General features: G+C 22.2%; 1 protein-coding gene across 2 annotated transcripts in view; it reads right to left on the reverse strand.

The window, feature by feature from the left end:
- The window catches only part of LOC122509452 (junctional adhesion molecule 2A-like), a 341,612-nt gene that overhangs the window by 145,757 nt on the left and 171,657 nt on the right, over window positions 1-24,198 (reverse strand). For both annotated transcript variants that reach the window (XM_043623555.1, XM_043623556.1), the window contains one exon: window positions 3,382-3,584. In XM_043623555.1, the coding sequence (XP_043479490.1) occupies window positions 3,382-3,584 (203 nt within the window). The remainder of the gene's footprint in view (window positions 1-3,381; window positions 3,585-24,198) is intronic.

A 24,198-nucleotide genomic window follows, 5' to 3' on the forward strand; every position in this document is an offset into this window, starting at 1 on the left:
AAAACAAAATACTATCAAAGTGAAAATGAAAATAACAGGAAAAAAAAATTATCAAAGTGAAAGGAAAAATAAAATTCTATCAAAATAAAAATGAAAGTAAAAATCTATCAAAGTGAAAGTGAAAATGAAAGTAAAAAAGAAAAATCATCTCTAATGATAGAAAAAAATCAAAATGGACGTAAAACAGAAAGTGAGAATGAAAGTGAAATAAGAAAATGTTTCTTGAACTGAAAATGAATGTAAAAAAAGATAAATCTGTCAGTGAAAGTAAAAAAATTAAAATAAAAGTAAAAATCAAAGAGTGAATAAAAGTGAAAGTCGAAATAAAATTTTATAATTGACCCAAAAATATTATTTTTTAACATTTTCCAAAAATACAACACCTCATAAAAAGCATAAAAAATTTCCCACTAATCAAAATTATTTTTCAATTTGTTTTAAAAATACGAACTGTTTATATAAAAAACAACCAAATTTTCCCACTAATCCTAAAAGTTAATTATTCTAATTTAATTTGACTTCCGTTTTCATTTTCATTTTTACTTCCACTTTGAGTTTTTCCATTTTTGTTTCTATTTTCACATTGACAACATTCCATTTTCACTTTTATTTCCTCTTTTACTTTGACAAAATTTTATTCTTACTTTCATTTTCACTTTTACTTTTCCAGAATTTCATTTTCACTATTTTCACTTTAAATTAAGTTATTTTTACTTTCAAAAAGAAAATTAATCTGCAGGAAGATCAGAAATTTGAAATTGATAATTTCTCAAAGTGAAAATGAAATTAAAGAAAAGAAATCTGGCACAGGAATTGTAAAAGATAAAAATAAAAGTGTAAATGAATGTGAGAATGAAAGTAAAAATAAAAATAAAAATACATAATGATCCCCAGGAAGTCGATTATGTAATTTCGTTTTGACTTTCATTTTCATTTTTATTTTCACTTCTACTTTCACTTTGATAGATTTTTATTTTCATTTTCACTTTTACTTTGACAGAATTTCATTCTAATTTATATTTTCATTTTTATTTGACAGAATTTTTATTTCTATTTCGCTTTCATTTTTTATTTATGATTACTTTCACCATGACAAATTTTCAGTTTCAATTAACTTTTATTTTTATCTTCATAAAAAAATGAATTTAAAGAAAATCATCAAGGTGAAGATGAAAATTTCTTAAAGTGTAAATATGAAATTAAATATTAATAAAATAAATTGGTCAGAATCATAGCCGATTTCGTAATTTCATTTTTACTTTCACTTTGATAGATTCATATTTTCACTTTCTATCAAATTAAAAATAAAAATAAAAATTTGTATTAGTGACAGTGATAATAACAGACGAAAAATCTTTTAAAGTGAAAGTAAAAATAAAAACAAAATAGTATCAAAGTGAAAATGAAAATAAAAATAAATGGAAAAAAGAAATCATCAAAATGTAAGTGAAAATGAAAGTGAAAGTAGAAATGAAATTGCCTTATCGACCCCCAGGATTGAAGCAGAAAAAAGTTTCTTAAAGGGAAAATTAAACGAAATAGAAAAATATATAAACGATAGTAAAGAATAAAAATGAAAGTACAAATGAAAGTAAAAAAGAAAAGTCTGTATGTAAATGATAGTAAAAAATAAAAATTGAATTAAAAATGAAAGTGACAATGAAAGTGAAACTCAAAATATAATTCCATAATCGACCTCCAAAGGTGAAAGAAAAAATGTTTCTTCAAAAGGAAATAAAAGTAAAAAAGAAAAATCTGTAAATAATAGTAAAAAATAAAAATGAAAGTGAAAATCAAAGTTAATAATCAAGATTTAACTCAATGATCGCCCCTCAGAAATGAACCAAAAAAAGTTTCTTATAATGAAAATGAAAGTAAAAAAAGGGAAATCTCTAATCAACATTTTTTTTAGAATAAAAGAAAATAAATATTAATATGTTTCCGTTTTAAATATTTGAAATGATCTTTCCGAGAATATTTCAAATATTATTTTTGACAATATTAAAAATATTTTTTTGAAAGAAAAGAATTTTATTATTAAGAATATAATTCCTGTAATGTTATAAATATTGGACTTTTAAAATATTCTTTTCTAGAATGTTAAAAAATTATCTTTGAAATATTAAAACATCTTCTGTGGAGTAGTAAAACTTTTTCTCTGAAAACTTACAGAAAAGTTCTTTTCAAAATTTACAGAATTGTAATATTAGAATTAATATTAAATTTACTAGTATTAAAAAAATATCCACTTCAAATGATAAAATACCTACAATTCAATTTTTTATTTTAGAAAAATATTTTTTAGTTAAACAAATTAAAAAGAATTAAATAAGAAACAGAAAATAGAAAAATATTAAAAAATTTTTTTTTAAATATGAAAATATCTCTGGTTTTAAATAAAATAAATGCATGACATTGACAATTTTTTTAAATTCCAATTAATAGTTGCTTGGAAAACTAAATTTCGATTTAAGTTTGATTCTCTTACAATGAAGTAAATTCAAAACTAAAAAATATATCAGAAGATTAAAGCATTAATTAATTTTATTCTAAATGTAATTTCTTTTACATTCTTAAATTTTTTAAGTTAAGTTCTTTTTCGAAGTTATTAATTTTTTTGCGATTAGATAAAAGAATAATTGTGAACTATGGTTGAAGAAGTTTTTTGAGGAGCGAAAGAACTGAATTTAACCTCGAATGTCAATTCTTTTTTTCTTCTTTTACTTTGAAGTCTTGTTTCATTTTATTAAAAATTATTATAGTTTGTAATATTTTTATCTGAAAGGCGCTCGTCTTTAGAACTTAGAAACTTTTGAAGTGATCATGATGAGATGTTCAGAAGTTTTAAAACGCTTTTAAGATACTATAAAGACGCCCCATCAAACTTGAAAACTTTCGTCTCATAAGGAATAGATGGTATATCATACAATCTCCAAAGTTTATTACAGGAAGCAAATGAAAATACATTTCAAGGATATAGGGAGGGCAAAAAAAAGCAGAGATCGTTTTGTAGTATATCAGACGAAAAAGATTTTTTTTTCATCGAACAACTTTTTTTCCTTGAAGAAATTGTTTCAAATTTTGTTTTTAAACAAAATTTTTTATGCTTATGTATAATCTGAAAACAATTAGTATAATTTTCTTGAAAGCATAATTGACAAATTGATTTATTTATTTTTTTTTATTTAATTTCTCTGATCGGGTTTTTATTCTTCTTTATTTTTTCTGATCGTTTGATTCTATATATGTTCTTTTTCTATTTTTCGTGGAGTCTTGTGAAAAAATGTGACTTTCAACTTGAATCAAACATGCTTTCATTAAAATGAAAATGAGTTTTTTTTCCTACTTTTTGAAACTGAAATTTGCGTTAAGTGTACTTACGTCGAGATAGACTCCGTTTAATGGAAAGGTCTGAATTTTCGGATGCTGGTCGGGAACGTATCGAAAAAATTCGTGATCGTCTTTATACCATTTTACCGAGTAAAGAGCATCCCCTTTGCTGAGACTCCACTCGCATTTTAAATTTATGGATTTGCCAACTTCGGCTTCCTTAGGCACTATGACATTCACTCTTATGTCTCCACCTGAAACATCAAGCAAAGAAGCTCCCTAAGTACTCACATGAATTATTTAACAAATCTAAAACACTACCTGTACTTGAAACTTTTCTTTTCAACAATATTTTTACTCTTAGAATGCATAACAACGCTTTATAAAGACTAAAAAAAAACACATTATCAATTTTACGTTTTTGCAGTTTTTAGAGGAAAAACATTTTGTTTTCTTCTTTATTTTTCTTTGTTTAAATTTTTTTTTTTACTTTTTTATTTACATTCTTTCACTTTGATTTTTCAACTAATAATTAATTTTAAAAAAAAATATTCTCAAAACTTTGTCATAAATTTCTTTCAAAAAAATTTTTCGCAAAAACTCACTTGAGTATAAATAAATAAATACTTATTTTCATAAATAATAAAATTTTCACAGAAATACAATTTTCATGAAATTTTTTGTTAAAAGAAATTAAATATTTCAAAAAATTTGTATAAAATCCCCCAAAAGAAATCGATTATTTTTAACAATTTGTGATAAAAATTGTTTATAAGAATTCATATAATTTTATTACAAAATTGTACTTAATTTTTTAGAAAGAATTTAATTATTTAAAAAATTTTTAATAAACAAGTTGCTTCAAAATAATGCAGATTATTTTCTAAAATTTTAATAAAATTCTTCTCTAGAATTCAATTATTATTTTCACAAATAATAAAATTCTTCACAGGAGTTTAATTATTTAAAAAAAAATTAATAAAATTCCTTTCAGGATTTCAATTATTTTTAATGCAATATTAAACAAATTTTTCGAAAAATGCAATTATTATTAAAAATTTTCGAAATAATTCAATTATTTATAAAATTTTTGATAAAGTTCTTTATAAAAATTCAATTTTAAGTTTTTAAGAAATAATCAATTTTTTAATTAATTATTTTCGTATTTAAATAATTGAATTTTCGTTTAACTTTCTAAAAATAATTAATTAAAACTGAATTTTAGTTACAATTTTAGATAATAAATTAAAAATTATTAAAGTTTTGAATAATTTTATTTATAAATTCCAAAGAATTTTGAAAGACTTACTGACATAATTTAGAAATAAAAAAAAAAATTCGTCTTTTAAAAAATTGTACTCTCTAAAGAATTAGTAAAAATGTTAACTAATTAGCAAATTTTTCTAATAAGTAGTTATTTCTATTTTCTAAGCAGAAAGTCAATTACAAATTCAAATTAGTAAATATTTTTGGTAAATAATTTGAAAATATTAAGTTAAAAATTTGTAAAATAATTAAATTATTCTTTTTTATCTTATGCTGCAGGAAATGAATGAATATTTTTTATTGGAATCAAGAAAAATCCAGGGAAATGTTGAATCAGATTTTTGTAAATCGACTAAAAGGAATTTTTTTTGTCCTTAAATTCTAGATTCAATGTCTGATTATAAATAATTATTTATAGGTTTACGAAAATCTTGAGACATTATTTAATTTAGAATCGTTTTTTTGAATATACTTAAAAACAAAATTTTTCAAACTTTTCAATTCTATTATTTCAATATAATTGAATTTTTATAAACAAATAATTGAAATTGTATATTCAATTATTTTCATAAATAGTAAAACTCATTGCAGAATTTCAATTATTTTTAATACAATTTTAATCGAATTCCTCGAAAAATGTAATTATTCTTGAAAATTTTAATAAAATTCGTCGAAAGAATTCAATTATTTCTAGAAACTGTAAAAAAATTCTTCTGTAGAATTCAATAATTTCCATAAATAGCAAATTTCTTCAGATTTACTTAATTCTTTTGAATATTATTTAAAAAAAAAATTCTTCACAAAAATTCAATTATTTTCATAAATTTTCATAAAATTCTAAAAAACAATTGAATTATTTTCAAAAGTAATAAAATGCTTTGCAGAAATTCAATTGTGTTTAAAACTTTTTTTAAATTCTCAAAATTACAATTATCTTTATAAATAAATAAATTGTTCTTCACAATTCAATTATTTTCAAAAATTGTAATAAAATTCAACGCAAACATTTAATTATTTTCATAAATAATAACATTCTTGGGAAGAATTCAATTACTTTTATAAATAGTAAAATTCTTTGCAGAAATTCAATTAGTATCAATACATTTTAATAAAATTGAATTAATCAAATTTTCAATTATAATTATGAACAGACAAGATTATTTAAAAAAAATTTGTTAATTCTTTGTTTAATTCAATTATTTTTCAAATTTTTAATTAAAATTATTAAAAAAACCTTATTTTCTAAAAATTTAAAGAATCTCGTCAAGAAAATTTAATTTTAGTTTTTAATTAATTTTTTAATTAATTCTCTAATAAAAATTTTTGAATCCATTTTTAGATTTATTTACATTCGAAATCAATTTAAATTTCATGAGAAAAAAAAATTAGGGAAAAATTAGGATAAAGCCGGGAATTTCGTAGAACGAAAATAGTAGACACCCTGTAATTTTCTAAATTAAAAATTGTTAATGTGAGAATAATTTAATTTTTCATTCCGCATTGAAACCTTATATCAAATTTTTATTGGCTATAATTTTATTTTGAATATATTTAATAATTTTTTTATTTTACAATAAGTAAATAATTTTTATTTCGATATATTTTATTATAAATTATAATTGAAGTAAAAATTTATAAATTTAGTCCTAGGAATGTTGTTAATTAAAAATAAAGTGATTATTGCAAATAAGTCACGGTAACTTGACATTGTAGAGGGTATTTAGCAATATTTACCACCTTCAAATATTTATTCCTCTTCTTCCCTCTTCTTTATTAGTTCCATTTAGCGGGAAATGTAAATTCGGAGGAAATTACTAAGAAAATAAATTCATGGTTCAAGATATTTTTATCTGGGAAAGTTTTATTTCTGTAATTTGCCTCTTCCAGTATCTAAACTCGTGAATAGTTAGTAAATAGGCCAGGAAACTGGGTAAAGTTACTGGTAGCGTGGAAAGTAAGTACTGAGCAACAATTACGCGAGAGAGAGAGAGAGAGAGAGAGAAAGTTGCATTTACGATGCCACTACATTTAAGTGAATGTTGCCAATGCTATATAGCTTCATTGTCATTAAAGTTCCATCGAGTGATACAAATGAGAAAATTTTTTTCTCTTCCTTTTCCTGATGCTTTTGTGCATAGGGTTAAGGATTTAATAAACATATCAACAATAGAGGTATGACATTGCATTCATGAGACTTCTCTTTCCGCTCTCATTCTATCAAAAGAAAAATCAATATCGAGTGGCATTTTCATTTCCATTTATAAAATATAAAATACATTTTAATCCTATTCAAATAGTCGATTACAGTTGAATGATATATTATTTAACATTCAATTACATTTAGCGATTGAAAAATTTTATTCCTGTTAATTATTATTTTTCTTTATTCTCTAATTTAGAATGTGACAAAAAAGTGGAAATGCTAGTTGCAAATTTACATCTTCTTACTGATTTTTTTTCTCCGACGGAAAACTTGAGTTTCCTTTAATTTTTTTTTATTTTTTATTAACTAATTTTTAAATTAATTTCAAAGAGAACAAAAGACAATTGCCACTCTAGTAATTATTTTATTTTACAGGCGTTAATTAAAAATCGAAAAACGAAATTTTGAATCAAAAAATAATTTCGCTTCGTTTTTTCCATTTTTAGTAAAAAGTAATAATTTACAAAGAAGTAATTAATTTCTAGTTAAGAAAAAATAACACATTGGTTTTTTTTTTAAAATAAAACATTAGTCCTGGATAAAAAATAAAAAGGAAAAATTGAAAGAAAAAATTATTGTAGTAATATTTCTGCTATTCAAAATAAAAGTATTTTTTTTTTGTGATTCGAATTTGTTCTGTATTTTTTTTTCTTTTTTTTAATTGCAAATTATAGTGAATATAAATATTAATAAAGTTTCATTTTCTCAAAAGGAACGTTTACTTTGAGAAAATGTAATTTTACAATTTGTACTTTTGCACGTTTGAATGGAGAATTTCTTAAGTTGTGGAAATTTGCAACACGTTGCTTTGATGTTCCACATGATTACTCTAACCATCGTGTCACTCACAAATGTTTTCATCGTGGTTAGCGTTTCTCTCTGTTTCAACAGAATGCAGAAAACTTTTATAATTACATTCAATCAATTTTGTTACTTGCTTTTTTTGTAACATACCGCATTAAGAATAGTAACAATTTATTAATAGAATTATGTTTTTGTTTAAATATTAAAGAAAATAAAATTAAATAAATAAAATTTATTAATTTATTAATGAAATCAAATAAAAATTAAATAATAATGTAATTTCTTATTTATTAATAATTATTGTATTCTGGTAAACTGTTTATTGCAGTTAGTTTCTGTTTGCTTCTTTGTTTCATAATTTTATTTAACAATTTTCTTTTAAATGTTTTGAATTTTAAAAATTAATTTATTAAAAATCATTTAATTTTTGAGAAGTGTTTATCATAAAAATTTGAAAATAATTAAATTCCTTTGTTGAATTTATTAAAATTTTTTTAGAATAATCAAGCTTTTTTAATAATTCTTATTGAAAGTTTTATAAGTAGGTAATTAAATTTAATGAAGAATTTCATTTAAGTTTTTAAAATAATTGTTTATTAATAATTGTAATTAATAATTTTACTTATTATAAAAATTTCTTAAAATTATTGATAAAAAATTAAATTCTTTTAAACAATTTTATTGGAGTTTTCGTAAATAATTAAATTATTTTGAAAATTAAATTTTATTTTATTTTTTTTTTTTATTTTTTTTATTTTTTTATTTTTTTATTTTTTTTATTTTTTTTATTTTTTTTTTTTATTTTATTTTATTTTAAATTTCTCGAAAATGAAGTTTTTTTTAAAAGTAATCTTAATTCAAAATGTTGCTTATAATGGAAATTTACAAAGAATTTTAACAAAAATTTTATTATAATTTTTAAAAATAATTGGACGATTTAATAAAATAATCAAATTCTTCCAAAGAAAGTTATTAAAATTATGTAAAACAATTGAATTTCTTTGTTGAATTTATTTGAATTTTTTAAGAATAATGAAGCTTTTTAAATAATTTTTATTGAAAATTTTAAAAGTAATTGAATTTTATGAAGAATTTCATTTAAGTTTTTGAAACAATTGTGTTTATCAATAATTGTAATTAATAATTATATTATAAAAATTTCTTTAAATTATTGATAGAAAATTAAATTTTTTTAAACAATTTTATTGGAGTTTTCGTAAATAATTAAATTTTTTTTTATGAATTTCTTTAAATTTCTTGAAAATGAAGTTTTTTTTAAATAATTTTAATTCAAAATGTTGCTAATAATGTAAATTTACAAAGAATTTTATCAAAAATTTGATTACAATTTTTAAAAATAATTTAAAACACTCGAGAAATTTTATTTAAATTATATTGAAAATAATTGAATTCTCCCAAAGAATTTTATTATTGTGAAAATTTTTATTTTTATAATTATTTTATTTAATACCTAAAATAATCGAATTTATCCAAAGAAAGTTATTAAAATTGTGGAAAACAATTGAATTCCTTTGAGAAATTTATTTGAATTTTTTGAAAATAGTGGAGTCTTTTAAATTTTTATTGAAAATTTTGAAAATAGTTAAATTTCAAAAAGAATTTTGTTTAAGTTTTTAAAACAATCATGTTTATTAATAATTGTCAGAATTCAGAATTAATAGTCGTATTTTTAAATTTTGTTGAAATTATTCATAGAAAATTTAAATTTTCTTTCAAACAATTTTATTAGAGTTTTCGTAAATATTTGAATTTTTTTGAAGAATTTCTCTAAATTTCTTGAAAATGAAGTTTTTTTAGAATTTTAATTGGAAATTTTTATAATAATTGAAATTCACAACGAATTTTATCAAAACTTTTGAGAATAATTGAATTGTTTAGAAAAATTTTATTACATTTTTTAACAATAAATAAATAATTGAACTATTTCGGGAAATTTTATTAAAATTGTATTAAATACAATTGAATGTTTTGAAAAATTCTATAAAAATGGTAGGAAATTAAATTAATTATTAAAATTGTTTTAAAAATAATTGAATTCCTGTTTAAATAATTTTACTAAAATTTTTAAAAATAATAAATTTGAATAAATAATAAATTTTTCTTTTTTTAGCACATTTTTCTACTCTTATTTTTATTGATAATTTTTTCTATTAATAGTTTTTTTTTATAATATAATCTTTTCATTTTCTATTAAAATTTAAAAATAGCTGTTCTATTAGGTATTTTTATCTATTTAAAAAATATTAATATTTTATTAGCGCACATTTATTTTTCATTTTTATAGATTCCTTTTTGTTATTAATAGACCTTTTCATAAAATATAATCTTTTTAATATATCTAAAGAAATAGGAAGGGAATCTTTAAGTAATAGAGAACGACTAAACGAAGAAAAGAATATAATTTTTCAAGTTGATTTGATCTATTTTCTGTTTAAAACAAAAGGATCTATAAATTTTACGAGAAATTCTTTTCACCCCCAAGAAAGTAAGTGTTATCGATTGAAAAGTTTCGGTCCAAGAATGCATCTGAAGTGAAGGGGTTTTTTTTTCTCTTTTTTTAATCTTTTTAGGTGATAGAAAACGGAAGAGATTCGAAGAATTACTGTAATAGAGAAATGAAAAATTTCTTTATTATTTTTCTCCGTTGACTTCAAGTATTTTTTTCTTTGGTTGAAAAATAGTTTTTTTTTTAATAATTTTATACAATTAAAATATTTGTTTTTTTTTTAATTTAATTTTACTCCTTATGATATAATTTTACTCTTGTTTTAAATATCGTTTTGTCGAAATTTAAGTTCTATGAATAATATTTAGCAAATTTAAATAGAATAGTGTTTCGATTTATTTTATAAATAAATATTTATTTATTTAAATTTTAAATAAGTAAATATTTAAATAGAATAATTAAACTTTTATTAAGTAATAAAATTTTGTTTTATTTAACACGGAAAAATAGTGTTTCTTCAAACAGTTGCAAATTTCGCTAGATTAGCGAAATTAGTCTAATTATAGCTTAGTTGTTTCAAATATAACTTTCGCTATTCTAGAGAAACTTATCGATATTCCAGGTAAAGTTTCTTTTCCGTAAATAGTAAATTCGTATAGGAATAATTTTTTTTGAAATGAATAGCAATTTTCAAAGAATGAATATTACCCGTGTAGAAATTTCCCCATTTGTCCCTATCTCTAGTAGGGACCTCGCTAGATTCTGACTAGAATCTCTAGTCTAGAAAAACTAGTCGGGCTTCAATCAAATTCTAGTTAGATAATTCAGACTGGAAAAAACTCACTAGGACCTTATCGATTTCAAACTAGACAAACTAGTGTACAAGTATGACATACATAAATTATCTTTCTATAGATATAAATAATTCAGATTAATAGATAGAAAAACTTACTAGCATTATTTATTAAAAAATTTTGCATATTATTTAATTATTTAATTTTTTAACATTTTTTAAACAAAATTTTAAATATTGTAGAATATTTGTACAAAAAATTCCAATAAAGCAATTTTATTAAATAAAAATCTTTTATTTAATATGTAAATTAAAAGAATAAAACATAAATAAATATTAATTATGTGGGTATAACTAATTTTTATTACCTAAATATTGTAATATTATTCGTAAAAATAATTTTTTTTTTAAAAGATATGTATGTGCAATTATACTTTAAAATGTTTTTCACAATTAATGCAAGTATTTAATAATAATTAAAAAGATGCTATAATATTACAATTACAATAATAAATTGAATAATATAATTATAATAATTATAGTAAATATAAAAAGCACTGCAATTAGTAATGTTTAATTTTTCAATAATGTCATAATTAATTATTATTAACTATCATTAGGAATGCAGAGTTAAATAAGAGTGATGAATAATAACTCCCTAAAATTCAAAATATTATGAATTAATTATATCTATAACGTTATTGAAAAATTAAACATAACTAATTTATTACATTACTTTTTATATTTTTATATTTACTATAATTGTTTTAATAAATAATAATAATAATAATAAATAATATAATAATAAATAATATATAACAATATTTATTTATGGTTTATTCTTTTTTAATTTACTTAATAAATAAAAGATTTTGTTTAAATAATTAAAAAATTAAGTAATCAAATAATATGCAAACTTTTTTAATAAATAATGCTTGTAAGAATCATCTAACTAGAATTAGATTGGAACCCGACTAGTTTTTCTCGACTAGAGATTCTAGTCAGAATCTAGCGAGAGCCCTACTAGAGATAGGGACAAATGGCGGAATTTCCAAACGGGATGTACTTTAAGCGGAAGTCCATCCAACCTATCATGGCCGAGAGGTATGTGTATCCGTCTGGTGTCCCCAAGGTCCAAGGTTCGAACCCTCATAGGCACGAGATTTTTCGTGTGCAACAATCATTAATAATGTTAATATGAATGGAGAATTCAATTATAAATAAGTTAAGTTGAAAAATAATAATTTTTAAAACCGGTAGAAGTGAACTAGAACTTCTAGTCGGGGCCCTATCAACTAGAGCGTGACAAAATCGACTAGAACCCCACCAGTTTCTCTAGTTGGAGCCCTTTTTCAAATGGGGTAAACTGGTGAGGTCCCCACTAGAACCCGACCACCATTTCTACACGGGTATCTATTTAATTTTTTTTTTCATTTTTCTATTCTCGAATGTTGATTTATTTTCCCCTGGAATCATTTTCAAAAAAAAAAAACGTTTATCCGGTTTAAAGAGAAAATCTTGAAAGGAATGTTAGATATCTTTTTCTTGAATTCTTTTCATGCAAGTCTATAATTAAGTTTTCATCGCATGAAATATGAGAATATAAGTGAAGATTTTCGTGTGTGAAGAAATATCTTCTTCTGTAATAAAAAAAGGAAGCAAGAAAAAGTGTGGTGAGGATTTTTTTCTGTAATTATTTGTGTGTGTGTGTGTGTGTGTGTGTCTGTACGTGAGCTTCGAATCCAGCATTGATAGGAACGTTCAATCGTTTTCCTTCAATGTTCGGGAAGCCTTTTCCACCCGATCTCTCTCTCTCTCTCTTACTCTCCCCATACCAGGGATTTCTAATACTTCTTCTTCATTGCTGTCTTCTTTCTTACAAGACTTTTCTGACTCTCTTTCTATTCTACACGAACGAAATGAAGATTTTTTGCTCCCAAAGAACCTTAAATCTGTCGCTGTACTATCGACTTTTGCTTACCTTTTGAATACACTACTTTTTCCAATGCCAGAAAACTCTTTACAATTTCAGACTGTAAATTAAATTTTATGGAGTTTTATTTTTAACTGCGATACTCTTTTCTTTTAAATTCATTCTTTATTTAGTCACTCAATCTTTCCTTTTTCAATTGTGCATTTCTTAGATGAGCATCAATTTTATTGTGTGACGCAACTTTTTCTTTCGTTCGATTACATTTCAACTTTTTATTTTCTGGAAAATTTCGATTAAGTGAAAAGTATTTATACAAATATTGATAGAAAATAATTAAATAAATAAAAAATGCGAAAAAGTAGATTTGAAAAGATTAATTATGACATTAATTAATTATAATTAGAGTGAAAAAAAATTTTATTTGAGTCAAATAACTGATTATTATTATTAGTCATTTTAACCAATTACAGGGTTGCCACGCAACCTGAAAACCTGGAAATGTCAGGGAATTTTTTAAACCTTAAAAAAACCTGCAAAAGTCAGAAAATTTTGATCCGAATCCTGGAAAATTATTGTTTTCTAAAGTTATTGTGCTTATTCTTGAAATCTAATTTTTCTTAAATATTTCAAAATTAATTCAATTTTAAAAGAATTGCGTTTACAATTTTCATAAATAGATAAACTTCAAAAGGTTTTAATTTGAAATTTTGTAGCATTTAAATTTTGAATAAATTAATTAAATAATAAAAAAAGTCACAGGAATTCTACTATTTACAAATTCTTTATAAATTTCTTCGCAATAATTCAATTATTTTCATAAATAATCACATTCTTTTTATTCATTAGAATTTAAGTATTATTGTCAATACATTTTTAATTCAATTTCTTGAAAGAATTAACTTATTTTCAAAAATTTTAATTCAATTCTTTTTAACAATTCAATTCTTTTTCAAAATAATTTTAATAAAATTCTTTGTAGAAATTTAATTAATTTCAATAATAATTTATTAAAATGCAATTATTTTTAATATCTACTATTTGAATATAATTTTACAAAAGAATTAAACTATTTAAAAAGAAATATTATTAAAATTCGTCTCAAGAATTCAATTATTTTAGAATGTAATAAAATTCTTTGGAGAAATTTAATTAGGGTCAAAAGTTTAAAAAAAATTGTAGTCAAAATTTCAACTATATCTATAAATAATAAAATTTTTCTCCAAAATCCAATTATTTTCAAATATTTTAATAAAATTCTTGGCAAAATTTCAATTATTTCCAAAAACTTTTCTCAATTCAATCATATTTTTTACGAAGATTTAATTTTTTTTAATATTAAAAATAATAAAATTTTTCTATAAAATTCAATTATATTCAAAAACTTTTTCTCAATTCAATCAAATTTCTTTATAGAGATTCAATTTTTTTTAATACAATTTTAATCTAATTTCTCGAAGAATGACATTATTCTTAAAAATTTTATTAAAATTCGTCTCAAGAATTCAATTATTTTAAAAATTGATAAAATTCTTCGCAGAAATTCAATTATGGTCAAAAGTTTAACAAAATTGGAGTCAAAATTCCAATTATCTTTATAAATAATAAAATTTTTCTCCAAAATTCAATTATTTTGAAAAATTTTAATAAAATTCTTCTCAAAATTTCAATTATTTTCAAAAACTTTTCTCAATTAAATACATTTTTTTACAGAGATTCAATTTTTTTCAATATTAAAAATAATAAAATTTTTCTCCAAAATTCAATTATTTTAAAAAATTTTAATAAAATTCTTGGCAAAATTTCAATTATTTTCAAAATCTTTTCTCAATTCAATCAAATTTTTTACAGAGATTCAATTTTTTTTAATATTAAAAATAATAAAATTTTTCTATAAAATTCAATTATTTTCAAAAACTTTTCTCAATTCAATCAAATTTCTTTACAGAGATTCAATTTTTTTAATACAATTTTAATCTAATTTCTCGAAGAATGACATTATTCTTAAAAATTTTATTAAAATTCGTCTCAAGAATTCAATTATTTTAAAAATTAATAAAATTCTTCGCAGAAATTTAATTATGATCAAAAGTTTAAAAAAAAATTGTCGTCAAAATTTCAATTATCTTTATAAATAATAAAATTTTTCTCCAAAATCCAATTATTTTCAAAAACTTTTCTTAATTCAATCAATTTTTTTTACAGAGATTCAATTTTTTTAATACAATTTTAATCTAATTTCTCGAAAAATTAAATTATTCTTAAAAATTTTATTAAAATTCATCTCAAGAATTCAATTATTTTAAAAATTATTAAAATTCTTCGCAATTCGAGTAATAAAAAATTATTTAAAATATAATTTCGGTAACAAAAAAATTATGCAAAATAATTATTCGAATAAAATAAAATTATAAAAACTAATTATTATACAATAAAGAAAATCGTATAAAAAATTATTAGATATTACAAAAATTTTGAAAAATAGTTAGAAGAAATACAAGTTAGAAAATATAGAAAGTATAAAGAAGAATGATTATAGGAGTAAAGAAAATTATAAGGAATGTTAACTCAAAGACGTTAAAATTAGTTTGAAAAATATTTCTAAGAAAAAAGTTTTATAACAAATGATATTTCGATAAAATAAAAGTTATAAAAATATTATAATTTAGAAAATTTACACATTATAAGAAAATATGATTCGGAACAATAAATTTTATAAAAATGGCTAATTCCGTAACATTAAAATTATATTGAATAATAATTCGGGAACATAATTATTATAATTATTAAATTAACAAATCTATAACATATTGTTTATCAAAATTGACAATTCGAAAATGAAATTATTAATGTAAATAATAAATATAAAAAATAATAATTTTTGGAAATGATAATTCGGTGATTTGAAGATTATAAAAAATATTCTTTCGCAGTAATAAACAATCTGTCTATTGGTCATTCAAAAAAAAAATGTTTCTGACAATTATTTTTTCGATTAAAAGAAATTATAATTAATTCTTATTAGTTAAAAAGAATTTCGATAAAATAAAAATTCGGAAAATAAAAATTGGAGACTTTTCATGCGCCTCTTTATTTTCTGATATATATATTTGATTGAAGAATTTCCGAATAATTGTTGAAATTTCGTAAAATTGAATTGTAAACAAAAGGATTTGAAAATTTTAAAAGAAATTTTTCAAAAATTATTAAAAATAACTAATTTAAAGAAGAATTTTATTTTAGTTAAAAATTATGTAAAGAAATAATTGAATTGAAATGATGAAAGTAATTTTGAATGGAAAAATGGAAAAATAATAATTAAATATTTATTTAAAAAAGATAATAATAAATAATCAATTTCCTGATAATAAATTATTTTCCCAATAAAATAAAATTTAAAAGTTGTTGAATTTTCTTTTTCGAGGATAAAATTGCAAATATTGAATGTAGTGATGTTATAAAAGGTTTTTTTTCGCTGAGGGGTGAGAGAGAGAGAGAGAGAAAGAAGGAGGCGGTCAGTGTACGGAAATTGAATTTTATTTCAAGCAGCGTGCAAGGAAAAATTGCAAGCGAGCCCTCTCTTTTTTATCGATGACACTCATTTCCGGTCTTCTAACAAGCAAGTTTCTCCTTCGCGGGAAACTCTTATTATCTGTAGAACTGTCCGAGGGAATCACGAACCCTCAATTGCAGTAATTCGCCCTTCCGATTTGCTGTCGGCAAAAACCAATTATCTGTACGTTTCTCTCCGCACTTCATCTCCTGGTCCAAACCTTAACCCCCGGGAACAACTTCCGGTTTGATTCTGAAGCTCAAAACGTGTTGAAATTGCCCTGTCCTCCAATTTGTTAAATTTCGCTTTAAAGAAATCAACCTGTGAAAGGAGAAATTACTTTTTTGTCCCAAAAAAAAAAGAAAACTGCAATTTTTTTTCTCAAATAAAAAGGTAAAAGAAATAAATAGAATTTAGTTTTTTCTTTTTTAGGGGGGAATGTAAATTAATTTTTTCAACTATAGTAATAGTGGAGAATAATTTTTTTTTTTTTGTAGGGGGGATGTAAATAAATTAATTTTTTTAGAGGGGAGAATATTTTTTTTCTTCTAAATGTAATGGTGCGAGAAGATGCAAAAAAAAAAGGTTGAGAAAGTTATTTTACTTTCGAAATTAATGTTTTGTGGTAAACCGAACGCAGAAGCTTTTTTTTCTACTTACTAAAACATAATTGCTGTCGCGTGCTAAATTCTCTTTAGAAACAACGCGAAGATTGCTGTTTTCATTTAAGAGCTAAATGCCGCGCAAAAAATCGCAACTTTTTAAATTAAGAAAGAATAAACTTTAATTAATCCAGCTGCAACGAGTTAGAATTACTTTGTCAAAAAAAGAGTGAAAAAAACTAGACTCCAATGTTTTTAAATCAACAAAAAAGAAAACAGTGATAAGCCAGTAAATTAAGGAAAGTAAAAAAATTATTTTTCAGCTTTTTTTGATTCTGACAATTTTTTTTCTAAGACTGGAATATTTTTTTCTTGCATTCACATTTAGTACAATTCGAAAAATCTCTTGGGAATTTTCCTGGAATATTCCAAGTTTATTTCCTAGAATATTCCTAGTTTATTTCCTGAAATATTCCTATTTTCGATATTTTCTTAGAATATTTGTACAATATTCCAGATATTCCAGAAATATTTTTTAAATATTCGCCGCAAGTATTCCAGAAATATTCCAATTGTTTCTTTAATGATTTCGAGAAATATTCCATCAAACATTCCAAAAATCAATACGGAATATTTTTACAAATGTTCCTAGTAAATAATCTTCGGTACTTTCATGGAATATTTCTAGAATATTTATATTATATTATTTTTTGTATTAGAAAGGAATATTCGAGAAGCATATTGAGCAGAAATAGTTCATAAATAATCCAAATATTCCTAAAATATTATTTATGAATAATTTTCGTTTTTTTCATACAATATTTCGAGTAAATGATTTTCGCTATTTTCGTAGAATATTTGTAGAATATTCCTAGTGAATAATTCTATGCTTTTTTATGGAATATTTGTACAATATTCCCGATGAATTTTCTGTATAAATAATTTGTAAATATTCTCGATAAATATTACAGGAATATTTCAATTATTCTTTAAATTATTTGGAAAAATATTCCAATGAATATTGGAAAAATTTCTTGGGAATATTTTTGCAATATTCCTGGTAAATAATTTTCCGTACTTTTATGGAATATTTCTACAATATTCTTGGTAAAAATCCTTGTCATTTTCATGGAATATTTCCAGAATATTCCAGTAAATAATCTTCGGTGTTTTAATGGAATATTAATACAATATTTTAGATAAATATTTTTTAGAAATATTTAATAAATATTTCCTATAGCTATTCAATAAATATTACCAATAAAAATTACCGATAAATATTCCAAATATTCTTTTAATAATTTTTTGGAATATTCGTTCAGATATTTCAAAACTCTCTTAGGAATATTTCTAGAATATTTCCAGTGAATAATCTGTGGTATTTTTATGGAATATTTACATAGTGTTGCAGATAAATATTCTAGAAAATATTTTAAAAATATTCTAGATAAATATTTCAATAATATTCCAGATAAATATTTTATAAATATTTACGATAAATATTCCATAAAAATTTTAATTATTTTTTCAATAATATTTAGAGAAAGTTTCTTTTCAAATATTCGAAAAATCTTACGAATATTATTTGATAGTTTCATGGAATATTCATACAGTATTGCAGAAAAATATTTTTGAGAAATTTTGGTCATAAATTTTTCAGAATTATTTAATTAACATTCCTGATAAAAAAATCCAAATATTGATTTCATAATTTAGATAAATATTCCTTCAAATATTAAAAAAAAATCTTTTACGAATATTCCTATGATATTCCTTATAAATAATCTTCCGTCCTTTAATGGAATATTTGTACAATATACCAGATAAATATTCTCGAGAAATATTTTATAAATATTTCCTATAAATGAAGAATAAATATTCCTGATAAAAATTTTTGTGGAATATTTATCGAAAAAATGTTGAAAAATGTTGAAAAAGAAATCTTTTTTGAAATTGAAAATAATAATTATTAGCATCTATTTTATATTAATTATGAAACATAATAAAGAATAGAGAAAAGAAAATTAAGATAAAAAGATTATTATTCCATAGTTTCGCGAGAATATTCCATGTATTTATTATTCAAGTTGAGTAATTTTGTTAGGGAAATTTAAAACAGAAACTTATAATTGGTTATATTTTAATCAGTTTATACTCACGCAATAAGATTACAATTTTAATGAGAAGATTTGCATTAATGCACAAGAAGTGCGCAATTTAGGTTTGTTATTCGACTCGTGGAAAATGGGAAATGGTGGGAGGGGGGGAGGGAGCAGTGAAATGCAAAATTCCTTTCGAGTAACTCAAAAGTTATATCCAACAAGCTTTATGAACGTGGGTTACGTTAACGGAACGTTAATTTGGTAAGTTCTAGAAACCAGTTTGTAAACCAAGGTTTGTTCCATGAAACATGAATACTAGTATAGAAACATAAATGCTCAATGTATTTTTAATTTTTTTTTTAATATGAAAAAAATCTGTCCTACATTTTTTTGCTGTACTTTTTTCTCCTTTTCTACATTTCGAATTTTTCCAAGAAAATTTTTCCTCTTTTTTTATTTCGAATTGTTCCTATTTTTTTTTTTTTTCAAATGAGTCACAAAAGTTTGAAAGCAAAGTAATTTGGAGCAATTAGAATTTATTATTGTGACAATTAAAATTTTACAATAGGAAAATTTCTATTGCTTTAAAAGTTTGTTTTAACTTTTGACAAATGTAAATTTTTGAGTAGATTAATTTTACAGAATTATGAATTCTTTAGGGAATTATTAAATTTTTTATGTTCTTCGAATAGAAAATATTATTTTCGATTATTTCGAAGAATATTAAATTGGATAGTTTGGAATATTTCGGGAACATTATTTTTGAAATTTTGTTAAATTATTTGTTTGAAGTATTTTAAAGTTGATGGAAATTTTTATTTCTGATTCTGTGTCCTAGTAACGCGGAATATTTCATTCACATTCCTGATATTACATTTTTAATTTACAACTTTTTCAGTTCAAAATAAACATTCCGAAGAAATATTTCTAATATTCCAATGGAATATTACAGAAATGTGAATGGAATATTCCGAAGAAATATTCCCAATGTTCCTATAGAATATTCCATTTATATTTCTGGAGTATTCCTAAGAAATATTTTTAATATTTCAGGAATGTGAATGGAGTATTTCAAAGAAATATTCCCATTGTTCGAATAAATTATTCCAGGAATGTGAAAGGAATATTCCATCCTGTTAGGGAATAATATAAAATAAAAATTAAAATTTCTCATGAAAAATGTCATCGCTAAAAATATCTTGTTCCTTAATAGTGAATTCTTTTTCGTTAAGAGATATTCCAAAGTTTATGTGGATTCTGTGTGGATCTTGGCTCTTTTTCTTGTTTGTTGAATATTGCAGGGAAAGTATGACTTTTGTGGTGTGTATAATTAAAATATATGACCAAGTGGAGAAGTTGCAGTGTTTGAAACTCGCGCGCGTCCGGACGTAGTGGAAAAGCGGCAGCGTTTACCTATGAAATGAAGGAGACAGGGACTTGCTAGATTTCACGAAAAGGGGGATGAGACTCCTAAGATAGATTGCTCAAAGTTTCCAAAACAGTGTGAGTGAGTCTACGCATATATCCTTTCGTCTCCCAATTCCATTTGCTATAGTGTTCGAAAATTTTTGATAAGGCAAAATCTCTTCTTTTTCTTTCAATTCGTTGCATTTCTTTTTATTTGAATCCTTTTTTTTTGTTTCTCCGAATATTGTTTATTCATAAGGTAAAGTATTTTTATTTTTAAAGTAAATTTTTGTAAAAAAGAATATTTTTATTTCTCTGAACATTTTTATTCGACAACTTTATTGTAAAGTAAATTTTTGCAAAAAAAAAAAAAATTAATTTTATTTTAGAAAAACTTTTTTTAGAAATCAAAACTTATTAGTTAAACTTTTTTTTTAGCAGATTTCATTAGAAATTGCTTTTTTTAGACAAAAAATAAGATTAGAAAATATTTTTTAGAGAAAAGTGACCACATACCTTTGAAAAGTAATAAAATTCTTCGCGAAAATTCAATTATGGTTAAAAGTTTAAAAAAATAATCATCAAAATTTTCATTATCTTTATAAATAATAAAATTTTTCTCCAAACGTCAATTATTTTCAAAAATTTTAATAAAATTCTTGGAAAAATTTTAATTATTTTCAAAAAATTTTCTCAATTGAATCAAATTTTTCTCAGAGATTAATTAATTAATTTTTTTTAATACAATTTTAATTTATTTTCTCGAAAAATGAAATTATTCTTAAAAATTTTATTGAAAGTCGTCAAAAGAATATTAATTACCGATTTAAAATATTGTTGATAAAATTCTTTATTCTTTTCTTTAAAACATTCAATTCTTTAATAAATTATTTACTTTTTGTATTTAAATAATTGAATTCTCGTAGAATTTTCTAATAAAAATTGATATAAATATGAATTTCAGTTAGAATTTTTGATAATAATTAAATATTAAAGTCTCTAAATTTAAATTAGTAAAAATGTTTTCTAATTTGAATTAATGACGGACTTTTTGCTTTTCAATTAGCCGATTTTACTAATAAATGGTCATTTCTACTAATTTAATAGTAAAATTTACTAATTCAAAAGCAAAAAGTCATTCACTAATTCCAATTAATAAACATTTTTATTTTTTACTAATTCAAATTTAAAGAGAAAGTATTATAGAGTGAATTTTTAGAAATAATTGAATTTTGAAAAGGTTTCAAATTATAATTTTCGAATGTTTGAATTTTTCATACTTTTAACTGAAAATTGTGTCGATTTAATTTTTTTACAGAGGTTTCATTAAATTTACTTTAAGTTATTTGAAGTTTTTATTTTCTAATATATATTTGATTTAATAATTTCCGAATAATCGACGAAATCTCGTAAAATTAAATTGTAAACAAAAGAATTTGAAAATTTTCAAAGAAATTTTTCAAAAATTATTAAAAATAATTAATTTAAAGAAGAATTTCAGTTAGAAATTCTTGAAAAAAATAATTGAATTGAAGTGATGAAAGTAATTTTGAATAAGTTACAGTAACAATATTTTTATAATAAAAAATCCGAGTCGAAGACTCGGAGTGATCGATTTCCTTATGTTTTATAACAATTTTTTATAAGTTGTTTAATTTCAAAAAGGTTTGAATTTTAATCTTTTGAAGAATTTCAATTCCCATGGAAAATTAATAATTAAATATTTATTTAAAAAATATTAATAAATGCGAAATTCATTATTATATGAAAGTTCCATGTATTTTTAAAAATTTATTGGAATTATTTAATTTTGTAAAATATAAATGCACTAAAAAAAAAAAAATTATTTGATTCAAATAATTGATTACTTGACTATTATCAGTTAAATATTTTTAATTGAATCAAATAATATTTATTGAAGTCAATTAAATGGTTCAATTCATATTTGCTTCAAATAATAACATTATTGGTTCAAATAGCATTTAATTGACTCCAATAAATATTATTTGATGCAAGTAAATATTTAATTGATAATAGTCAATTAATCGGTTATTTGAATCAAATAAATTTTTTTTCCAATGTGTAGTTTTAAAAATCAGGAAAAATTCCGTTTATTAACCAGGAAAAATCAGGGAATTTGAAATTAGCAAACAGCAAAAGCGTGTCAACCCTGAGTAAAAAATTGTTTGGAAAAGTAAATTTTCGCCTTCTGATTGACATTTTTAAGCGAAACAATTTTTTTTTTATTTTTCTTTAGAATGAATGGGGTAATTTTCTGTTTTTTTTCCGGTTCCCGTTGGCAATTTATATGCCAGGTGCGTAAAAGTACTTTCAAAGGAAATACAATAAACTTTTAATTCGAGTGGTTAGCAGCGAATCGTGTGGAATCGAACCGGTTCTGGGTCATCGAGAATAAGTTCCGAGCGGGAGTGTAATCCCCACGCTTCTGAACTGGGAGAGAGAGAGAGAGAGAGAAAGCTCTTCCTGTATAGCCAATTCCAGCCAAGTTGGAAGGAATCAGAACCATAACTCGTGTAACTTTGAACTGAACCGGGATTAAGAGTAACGCAGAAGTTCATTGCTTTGCAAAGAGACCAAGTTCTCTCTCTCTCCTTCTCTCTCTCTCTCTTTCTCTCTTTCTCTTTTGCCTTCATATCTCGATCACTTACCGCGACTTAGATTAATAATCTAGCTTTCTAAATGAATGATCGGTGTTCCAATCTGCACCAACCCCTTAATTCACTTAGGAGTTAATATTGATAAATTATCCTTCTAACTAAATTAAAAAAGTTAATGTTCCGTAGATGGAGTACTGTGAAAGAGGTATGTTCGATCCGTTCAACTTTTTTTTCTCTCTTGAAACAAATTTTTGCATTCCGGAAACTTCCTTTTTTTAATATTCATTTTTGTAAAAGCTGTAGTCACATTGTTAACTCACTGTTAGTCTGAGAGTATCAAATAAAAATTGCAAATTAAATTAATCCGAAAAAAAAGATCATATTTATTACTATTAGTTATTAGAGTAGAGAGGGGTGAAAAAGACATTTTTTACTTTTTTTTTGCTACAAAATCGGAAATTTACATTTTTTTCCAACTTTCCAATCGGTACTAAAAGTTTAATTATTAAGCTTCAAAATCCTTGTTGGAAATTTTTTTACCTCCTAAAAGGACTAAGTTATTAGAGTTTTACGAAAACACTGCAAGTGGTTTTTTTGCCCAATGACTTTTCACTCCATTCTACTCTATTATAAATAATAAAATTCTTCTCCAAAGTTCAATTATTTTAAAAAATTTAATCAAATAATAATTCCAATATTTTCATAAACTATTCAACTTTTTACAGAGATTCAATTATTTTCGTAAATAATAAAATTCTTTTTAGGGAATTGAATTATTTTCATAAATAATAAAACTCATCGCAGAATTTCAATTTTAATCGAATTCCTCGAAAAATGTAGATAATAATTTTTGAAAATTCTATTAAAATTCGTCAAAAGAATTTAATGATTTAAAAATTTATTAATAAAATTCTTTAAGAGAATTCAATTTTGAGAAACATTCAATTATTCAATAAATTATTTATTTTTCTAGGTATTTAATTGATTGTAAAATAAAGAAAGAAATAATTGAATTTTAGTAGAATTTTCTAATAAATATTAATTAAAAAATGGATTTTTAAAAATTTTAGATAATCATTGAACATTAAAATCATTATAGGGTAAATTTTTAGATTTAATTTAA

Source organism: Leptopilina heterotoma, unplaced genomic scaffold (assembly GCF_015476425.1).
Source record: "Leptopilina heterotoma isolate Lh14 unplaced genomic scaffold, ASM1547642v1 Lhet_60, whole genome shotgun sequence".
Lineage (NCBI taxonomy): Eukaryota > Metazoa > Arthropoda > Insecta > Hymenoptera > Figitidae > Leptopilina > Leptopilina heterotoma.